Source organism: Nicotiana tabacum, chromosome 24 (assembly GCF_000715075.1).
Source record: "Nicotiana tabacum cultivar K326 chromosome 24, ASM71507v2, whole genome shotgun sequence".
In the NCBI taxonomy this organism is placed as follows: domain Eukaryota; kingdom Viridiplantae; phylum Streptophyta; class Magnoliopsida; order Solanales; family Solanaceae; genus Nicotiana; species Nicotiana tabacum.
The window spans coordinates 104,352,205-104,362,608 of NC_134103.1; the positions used below are offsets into that span (position 1 = coordinate 104,352,205).

Below are 10,404 nucleotides of genomic sequence, written 5' to 3' on the forward strand. Positions count from 1 at the left end.
GTCCGTGGGATAGTTGTGTTTAATAATATAAGGTCATTGGACCTAGAATGAGTACTATCAGGTTTGAAAGGGTATATTCGGAAAGTTAATATTGAAATTTGGCTTAGAAAGTGATTATGGTTCTGGTTAGGGCGAGAAAGCTCCATTACTTGTTGATCTGATAAGGGGTCTTGAGATTTCTGCGTGTTTCTTTCATTATCAGCAGTGTGCAAAAGTTTTAGAATGAGGTTTTGTTTGATATGGGGTTTAATACTATTACCGGGTTACTTTGGAGTAGTTAATGTGATAGAAAATAGTGTTGCGAGCATGCAAGTTGTGTAGTATGTTAAGTGATTATATCTGGGTTATGGTTATGGCTCAATACAGCTTATTCAGACTCATACAATGTGTTGATATGAGATTCAGGTCTTGAAAAGAAATTTTGAATGTTGGAAATTGAATTCCAAGGTTTATGGGCTAAGGTTGAAGTAATGATATTTAATTATGTTGTGTTGTTAGGCCTATACAATTTACACGAAATAGGGTGGCGTGGGATCACCCCGGGTACGAGCGTGGTAAGATGGAACAATGATGTGATAGTTTTGAAACAACTCTTGGCACGTTCGAGGACGAACGTATATTTAAGTGGGGGAGAATGTAACGACCCGGCCAGTCGTTTTGAGTATTACAACCCCATTTCTCTATTTACTGCTCAAATTTTACTTTACAGTTGTTGTGTGAATTGCCGGGGTAATTGGTTCGGGTCCGGTGAGGTTTTGGAATGAATTGGACCATTTAGTTCCAATAAAGCTTAAGTTAAAATAGTGACCGGATGTGGACTTATGTGTAAACGACCCCGGAATGGAGTTTTGATGATTTCAATAGCTCTGTATGGTGATTTTGGACTTAGGAGCGTGTCCGAAAAATTATTTGGAGGTCCGTAGAGGAATTAGGTTTGAAATGCCAAAGGATGATTTTTTGGGAAATTAGACCGGGGGGTGACTTTTTTATATCGAGGTCGGAATCTGATTCGGGAAATTGAAAAAGGTCCGTAATGTGAAATGTGACTTGTGTGCAAAATTTGAAGTCATTCCGGATTAATTTGATGTGTTTCGGCACAAGACGTAGAATTTGAAAGTTCAAAGTTCATAGATTTTGATTTGAGGTGCGATTCATCGTTTTGATATTGGTTGATATGAATTGAGGCCTCGAGTTGGCCCGTGTTATGTTATGGAACTTGTTGGTATGTTCGGACGGGGTCCCGAGGGGCTCAGGTGAGTTTCGTATGGTTAATGGATCAAATTCGGACTTGGAAGAAATCTAAAATTTTTTTGTCTTCTGGTGTGATCGCACCTGCGAGGAATTGGCCGCAGGTGCAGTGCCGCAGATGCGACCCTTTTTACGCAGGAGCGGAGCTGGGCTAGCCTAGGCAGGGCGCAGGTGCGAAGGAGTTAACCATCTGCGAGCCCGCAAGTGCGAGCACAGGAGCGAACCTTTGAGCGCAGAAGCGCGAGCGCAGGTGCAGTCCTTGGCATCGCAGAAGCGATTATGGCTGACCAAGCTGTTCTTGCAGAAGCTAGATTTTTCCCACAGATGCGACCCCTTGTCCGCAGATGCGAAAATCGCTGGGACAGAACCATAAATTCGAGGGTTCGACATTTTTACCCATTTTCGGATTTTGGAGCTCGGGTTGGGCGATTTTGGAGAGAAAATTTTCCACACAACTTGGGGTAAGTGTTCTTAACTCCCTTGTGATTATATTCCATGAATTAATCTTCATTTTTGGTGTAAGATAATTGAATCTTCAAGAGAAATAGAAGGAAATTTCTATAATGTCACAAAACGAATTTTTCAAGTTTGAATACCGATTTTGAGTCGGATTTGAGTGAAATTAGTATGGTTGAACTTATAATTGGATGGATTGTCCTATTTTATGAGTTTCATCAGATTTTAAGATGTGGGCCCCGCAAGTGATTTTTGGGGTGTAATTTCGGAATTTTTGGAAAATATTAGCATTTTGATATGGAATTAATTCCTATAAATTGTGTGGACTGAATCAAATTAATTGTGATAGATTCGAGCCATTTGGGAGTTGATACGCACATAATGGGATTTCTGAAGCATTATTTAGCTTGCTCGACATTGGATTAGGCTTGTTTGAGGTAAGTAATTCTTCTAATCTTGGAGTTGAGGGTATGAACCCTGAATATATGTATTTTGTGAATTGTAAGGAGGTGACGCACATGCTAGGTGACGGGCGTGTGGGCGTGCACTATAGAAATTGTGGCATAATTATTTCTGTGGAATTTTTTAGTTAAATGATCTTGGCATTTTTCATGTGGTTTTATGAGTTAAAGAAATTGAGCTGAAAAGCATATTAAAAATCATGTTGAGGCTATGTGCCAGTATTATTGGGACCCACAGATGTCATATTGCTGTGAATTATTTATTTTAAATTATAAATTCATATTCAGTCATATTCATTTCATTGCATATCATATCTCAGTCTCTATTGTTATTTATTGATACATCATATCATTATTTTTGGGCTATTTTTATGACATTGTGAGCCCGAGAGACTGGAGAGATTGATGACTGAGTGAGGCCGAGAGCCTGATTGTGAGGATTATTATGGATCGGGGTTGCCCTCCTGCAACATGCTTTATATACTTTATTATTATAGAACGTGAGTGTCACACCTCCTTTTTCCCGGGGGGATGGTGCCAAAGGAGTTTTTCCAATTTAAGTGACATTAATCGAAATGAGATTATTTATTAGATTCAGAGTCGCCACTTGGGATAATTTCTGGTGTCCCAAGTCACCGGTTTATTTTAAATCCCAAATCGAGGAAATTTGACTCCGTTTTACGGTCCGCGAACACAGAAGACCGGGTAAGAAATTCTGTTAACCCGAGAGAAGGTGTGAGGCACTCTCGGATTCCGTGATTTTAGCACGGTCGCTTTAATTATACCTGGCTTAATTAAATTATTTAATTACTCATTTTAGAACCTATGTACATTTACCTTTTTACCGCTTTTAATTGCTTGATTATTCATAATTATGAAATTATCTTGAAACGAATCACGCGTACGTGTATTCGTTTTGTTTGGTGTTTCAAGAATCATGTCACGCGTACGTATACACAATTAATAACACATTATTATTTTTAAGATTGGTTCGCCCAAAGTTAACGCATACCTTGGTATTAGTTTTGGGAATCATAATTATGTCACGCGAACGTATACATAATCACGATGATTCAATTGATTAACACGTGCCTAAAGCATACTAGCATATTCAAAGTATTTCATTTATTTATTTTTTCTTTTTAGATCTGAGATATTTATTTCTATATTTTATTTTTACTTATTGGAACGAATCTTGAATTAGTTCATGGCTCATTTCGCTCCCTCACAATTATTTGCGCTTCTACCTGTTTAACTTATGGAATAAGCCCGAAGTAACATTTAGGCTCACTTTTTTAGCTAACTCTAAACTCAGATTTATTCCCCTTATTGTTCCACTTAATAATGAGCTATATTGATTCCAACACAGGGCAAATTAACATGAAATAAAATGACATGCTCAAAGATTAATAACACAATAAAGTTATATAAATGAACTAAAGATCCCAGTGTTATCACTTTTTATCTAATTAAATATGAACCCTTTGGCAATTTATATATATTATTCTAATAGAATGTAAATCAAATGATAGTAATACATTCTCACCAAAATTCCAGACACACAATGATAGTTATATTGTTTATAAAGATAAAGAAATATTAATTAAATATAATACTGTGATTTTAAATTTTAAAATATAGACATGATTAAAAGAAAACTGACCATGTGATATAACCGAACTCATGAAATTATTTTACTGACACAGAGACTCAAAACTACCTAAACTAACAATCTTAACATCAATTAAAACTTAAGTGTTATTAGACTATTTCAACTTAAATCTTCAAATATGTTTAGACAGAACTTGAGTTACGTTATTTATTTAACTACCCTAACAAAAAAAATAAATGAATCGGAATGATGTTTACGTTGAAACTCAATTAAAAATAAAATCTAACTTTAAATTAACTTTATTCTTCTTAACTAATGGGACTCTAACCAAATCCATGTAATCTGCACTACGATAATATTATATAAATAAATTTTAAAAAATAAAAACGATTTAAAGTAAGTAAACTAATTTACACCAAATTTATCACTAAACCCATTTATACAGAATACTAGTTAGTAGAATACTAGTTCGAGGAAAGAGGGAAAAAAAATAACTAAAAGAGAGTAAGTTTTAATCCCAAATAAAGAATAAGGACCTAACATATTTGTAAGAATTTGCACCAGAACGTTGATAACCAAAACCAAAAGTAAGTAATAAACTCACACATTAAATAGAATTTAACCAAAGAAGTATTTTTGTTGACAAAAAGCTTTAAACAATTTTATGAACTATCTATGGTTTAAAATTTAACGTGAATTGTGGCAAAAGAATAGATTAAAACTAAAGATTAAAAGTTAGGAACAAATTTCAGATTAGTAAAAGTTAGAAACACATTTCAGATTAATTTTAAACATACATGTACATATATAAATAACAAGAAGAAACCGATCGCTATTTAAAATACAAAAGAAAGCAAAAGAATAATTGAATTTAAATAAACTAACATCATACATTATATTAAACTAACAAATGAGGCTGAGTGTTACCTTTTGTAAGATTTCAAACAAAGAAAATATCTACAATCTGCTGCGTTGAAACTGTGAATTTAAAACCACGAAGGATACTTCGATTTTCGACTGTGAACCTAATAAGTCCACCGAATAATTTATCTCCAAGTGATTTTCACTCTAAAAGAACAATGCTATTTTTAGTTACTGATTTTTCTATCTGATCGTCTCTAATGCTCCTCCTCTCTTTTTCTCCTGTTCAAAATTTTCTCTCTTTTTCCTCCCCAAAAAAAAAAATTTTTTTGCTCTGTCCGTCTTTTTCTATATAAAGAAGAATATTAATAGTTTTTTTTTTTTTAAATCTTCTTCCTCTAATTTTGAGTGGGGAACGTGGGGTTTTAAAGTGAAAAAGAGGAATTGAGTGTGTGTGAGACGTGCAAAGTGGGGGAGAGACGTGCAAAGTGGGGGGGGGGGGGGGGGGGGTTAGGGAAATGAGGATTGGGGTGAGCAGATCATGGGTGATTAGTTAGGATAATATTCTTTTGTACCTTACTTTTGTTCTTCTCGTTAGTTGCTTTTTTTTTTTTCTAAATGAACAAAAGAGAAAGTAAAATGTATAGCTAAAAATATTAGTCAGCTACTTTTAAATTTAAATATTATATACATAAGGAAACTAAATATTTACATTGTAGTTTAAATTATACTAAGAAAGATACTATAACTTACTTATTAAAATTCTAATTATATGAAACCAAGTAGTTTTTTCCTCTTTACAAATAGAAAAAAAAAATATGTATTTTAAAAGTGTGAATATTTTTGTAGTTTTTATAAACTCTACTAAAAGTGAGATAAATGTTTAAAATATCAAGATTAGACATAAAGCACATATTTACACTAAAATAGTATAAATTTTTAGTGTGGTCAAAAATTAGTTGTTCACAGCATGCCCCTCTTTGCTTGAAAACATGAAGAGTTTTCAGGCAAAGAAAATGAACAAGGTGATTGATTTTTGACCACCCTATTATTTAAAGGGGAAAAGAAGTGAAAAGAAGGGGTTGCGATCGAGCCTTGGTTTTAGGCAGCCTACATGTCCCAGGTTATAAGGGAATCAGGTCATGTGTAGTTCAAGTGAAAGAAGAGTGATGGAGTATACTTAGAGGGAGAGTCGAGTGTAGTTCCGTCGAGGTTCCGATCCGCAGCTCCTACCATTATATCAAAAGAAAAAGGAAATTACATACTCTTGAAATCTAAGAGTTACAAAATTCCTATCTAAATGCCATCTCGAGTCTTGTCTTGATTCTTGACCTGCTTCCCCCATTGACTTTAAACTGAAACTTGATGCTCTCGATGTAACAAACTATGAAATATTCTCCCAGGCTTGATTCTTGATCAGATGATGAGAAGATGGATCTTGAGACCCTATGTCTCCGCATGCATTACATCAAGGCTGGTTGCGGCTGGTATTGAGATCAAACGTTTCACTTTCTCTGGCGAGAGCTGGAGTCTTTTCTTGCACATCCAATCTGTACTTTGCATAAAAACCTGCAAGCCATCAGAAACAAACAAAACAAACAAAAAATTTCTGCCCCAGTTTGCACTAGAAAATTTTTGTGAGTTATTGAAAATACATTAAACTATCTTTGCTATTGCAGAATAAAGAATTGAAAAAAAAAATACAATTTTTTTTTTAAATAATAGGGGATGTCGTACCCTATGTTAATAAGAAGGAAGGCAACCAGGAGATGTAGTACCCTGTGTTGACAATAAGATGAGGCTCGTGATGCTCTGAGATGCTACTAGGGAATGTCGTACCCTAGGTTGGCAGAAAGTAATGCAGCCAGGGGATGTAGTACCCTGTGTTGGCAATAAGATGAGGCCCGTGGCACTCTGAGATGCTACTAGGGAATGTCGTACCCTATGTTGGCAGAAAGTAATGCAAACAGGGGATGTAGTATCCTGTGTTGGAAATAAGATAAGGCTCATGGCATTCTAAGATGCTACTAGGGAATGTTGTACCCTATGTTGGCAGAAAGTAATGCAGCCAGGGGATGTAGTACCCTGTGTTGGTGATAAGATGAGGCTCATGGCATTTTGAGATGCTACTAGGGAATGTCGTACCCTATGTTGGCAATAAAAATGAGGCTCGTGGCACTCTGGGATGCTACTAGGGAATGTCGTACCCTATGTTGGCAAAAAGATGAATCATGTGGCTCTGTGAGATGCTACTAGGGAATGTCGTACCCTATGTTAGCAATAAGAAATGCAACCAGGGGATGTAGTACCCTGAGGTGAAGATAGGGTGTTGATTCCCTATAATGAAACTAAAAATAGCATGATTACATGTATATTGGAAGGAAATCAAGTATTTGAGAACTTCACTTGGTAGTGTTTGTCTTTTCACGAACTGTTTCCTAAATCGTTGTGTTCCTGTTCTGAACAAAGAAAGATTTGTTAGTTTTAAAATGGTGGTCAGTTTGTGGCCTTGATTTCTTGGGTGACTTGACCTTGCGTCCATTACACTTGTTAGAAAAGCTAACTCAGTCGATGATCGTACAAATTGCCGGGAGATTCTATCCTTACTTTCTGGAGATCTTCTTTCTCAGCATCGAAACCTAACTATTTTGTGCCTATCACCATTTGTATTTGTGGTGCAAACAACCTTGCTCCCAAAAATCTTTTAACTGAGTAACTTTTGTTGACCCTTGGAACATTGTTCAGCCCTTCCATCCCTTTGCTCGTCAAGGAAAATCATAGATGGCTTTATGCCTTTGCCCATACGGTTTATGCCGAACAATCCTTGCTTTATAAAACGGGGAAACTGTAACCAGTTTTGCGGCCTTTTCTTTGCTTTGCTTTGACAAAATTAGATTGAAAGGGACTCAAAAAAGTAATGCGAAAGAAAATAAGAAGGTGAACTAATAGGTATTACAACTTAATCGAGAAGTGTCCCTTTCAGAGGAAAGAATAAGAAAGGACTTATCTAGAGGAAATATGCTGACTTCAATGAACATGACATGCACTTTGGACTGGATACCCGATCCGTTTGAACCGTCTAATTCTCGAAATCTGTTGTAAACTTAACTTTGAAACTGAGTTCTTTGTCTTGACTATGCTTGTGTCGGGATGTATGAAGCCTTAAATCGATCAATGATGCCCTTTGTGGGTTTTCACCAATTGACCTCTCTCATCTATCTTTCTCTCAACTCACCATTGCCTTATAGTGCCCGTGAGGGTTTTCACCAATAAGACTCTCTCATTTATTTTTCTCTCTTTACAATGACTGAGGCATCACCCGTAGTATACTGACTTAGCATTCTCGAAAGTTGATCATAAGGTCTTAGCAGGGAAAGGTAAAAAGAAATACTCAACTGAATTACAACTTTTGGACCCATTTTGATGGAACAACCATCGAAAATAAAATAAAACCATGCCCCAGTTTATTTGAATACTGGGGACATGTGAATTTTTGTTTTGGTGTGACCGAACCCCAGAGTGAGGCTGCCTACGTATCCTTTCAGAATCAGGTCGAACGTAGTTCAATGAACATGAACTTGTTTTGATGGTGTTTTTTTTTTTTAAGTACATTGGTTCCAAAAGAGGGGAAAACAAAGAAATATAAACAAGGCTTCAAAGGGATAACTAGGGTTGACCAGTGTTTGGGTAGCGAGAATGATAGCCTTTCGTCATCCCAACCTGAGAATGCTAAATATAAGAATGCCCCAACATAGCCATGTCATACATAGTATCTCTTGACCGCATCTGCGTTGACGGATATATCAGTCACCTTTCCTTCTATATCTACCAAATGTAGAGCTCCTTTTGACAATACTTTCTTGACGAGGTAAGGACCTTGCCAATTCGGTGCGAACTTTCCTTTTGCTTCTTCTTGGTGCGGAAAGATACGTTTCAAAACAAGTTGTCCTACCTCGAATTTTCTTGGGCGCACTTTCTTATTGTAAGCGCGTGCCATTCTTTGTTGGTATAACTGACCAAAACAAACTGCCGTCAAACGCTTTTCATCAATCAAATTCAACTGTTCCAATCGGGACTTCACCCATTCAGTGTCCTCAATCCTTGCTTCAACAATGATTTGGAGAGAGGGAATCTCAATTTCAGCAGGTATGACCGCTTCAGTTCCATAAACCAATAAGTAGTGCGTTGCGCCAACTGATGTACGGACAGTTGTCCGGTATCCCAAAAGAGCAAAAGGCAGTTTCTCGTGCCATTGTCTAGACCCTTGGATCATCTTCCTAAGAATCTTCTTGATGTTCTTATTTGCAGCTTCAACAGCTCCATTAGCTTTGGGACGGTAAGGAGTAGAATTGCGATGCTCAATTTTAAATTGTTCACATACCTCCTTCATTAGATGACTATTCAAATTAGCAGCATTATCTGTAATAATGGTTTTTGGAATACCGAAACGACAGATAATGTTGGAGTGAACAAAGTCTACTACTGCTTTCTTGGTAACTGCTTTCAATGTAATAGCTTCCACCCATTTGGTGAAGTAATCAATTGCAACCAAAATGAATCTGTGCCCATTTGAAGCTTTTGGCTCGATTGGGCCAATGACGTCCATTCCCCAAGCAACAAAAGGCCAAGGAGCCAACATAGGATACAACTCTAAAGGAGGCGAGTGAATCAAATCACTGTGAATCTGACACTGGTGGCACTTGCGAACAAAACGAAAGCAATCTCGTTCCATAGTAAGCCAATAATATCCTGCCCGAAGGATTTTCTTTGCTAGAACATATCCATTCATGTGCGGGCCACAAACTCCCGAATGCACCTCATTCATAATTATTTCAGCTTCTTTGGCATCCACACATCTCAACAAATTCAAATTCGGAGTTCTTTTGTATAGGATTTCCCCACTCAAAAAGAAACCATTAGAGAGTCGCCTAACAGTTCTCTTTTGATCCCTATTAGCATGTTCCGAATATTCTCTTATTTTCATAAACTGTTTAATATCACGATACCATGGTTCACCATCTGGTTCAGCTTTAATTGTATTGCAATAACCATGTTGATCCCGAATTTGAATTTCTAATGGGTCAATATGAGTATTACCCGGATATGGAAGCATTGAGGCCAGGGTGGCCAAGGCATCAGCTAATTCATTGTGAAACCTGGGAATGTACCTGAATTCGATGGACTTGAACCTTTTGCTAAGATCCTTCACACATTGTCTATATGGAATGAGCTTGATGTCTCGAGTCTCCCAATCACCTTGAGCCTGCCGAATAAGCAAATCTGAATCTCCCATCACCAACAATTCATGCACATTTAGGTTTATTGCCATGTTCAGACCCATGATGCAAGCTTCATATTCTGCTGTGTTGTTTGTACAGAAAAAACAAAGTCGCGCCGTGGCAGGGTAATGTTGCCCAGTAGGTGATACCAGAATTGTCCCAATCCCTACGCCTTTGATGTTGACAGCCCCATCAAAGTGTAGTTTCCAAATTTGACTGTCATCTTGGACTACTTCTTCAACTAAATTAACCTCTTCATCTGGGAAATATGTGTTCAAAGACTCATACTCATCATCAACCGGGTTTTCTGCCAGATGATCAGCCAAAGCTTGTGCCTTCATGGCAGTGCGAGTGACAAACAATATCAAACTCTGTGAGCAAGATTTGCCATTTTGCTAATTTGCCAGTTGGCATCGGCTTCTGAAAGATGTACTTCAGGGGATCCATTCGGGATATGAGGTAAGTTGTATAGGCCAAAAGATAATGC

General features: G+C 37.1%; 1 protein-coding gene across 1 annotated transcript; it reads right to left on the bottom strand.

Annotated features, from left to right (window-relative positions):
* Positions 1-6,106: 6,106 nt before the first annotated feature.
* Positions 6,107-9,979, bottom strand: LOC142178363 (uncharacterized). The gene is made up of 3 exons (XM_075247700.1): positions 9,316-9,979; positions 8,656-8,793; positions 6,107-6,207 (listed from the first exon to the last, which is right to left on the bottom strand). Exons 1-3 carry the CDS (start codon positions 9,977-9,979, stop codon positions 6,107-6,109), a joined length of 903 nt encoding a protein of 300 aa, XP_075103801.1.
* Between the last annotated feature and the right edge of the window lie 425 nt (positions 9,980-10,404).

Excerpts from the sequence above, each read along its gene's own strand:
- LOC142178363 (XM_075247700.1), bottom strand. The coding sequence starts at position 9,979 with ATGGGTCTGAACATGGCAATAAACCTAAATGTGCATGAATTGTTGGTG. Across the intron at positions 8,794-9,315 it reads CCACCAGTGTCAGATTCACA|CGGTCATACCTGCTGAAATT; the intron begins GTGATTTGATTC and ends ATGGAACTGAAG. Across the intron at positions 6,208-8,655 it reads TTTGACGGCAGTTTGTTTTG|GTTTTTATGCAAAGTACAGA; the intron begins GTCAGTTATACC and ends GATGGCTTGCAG.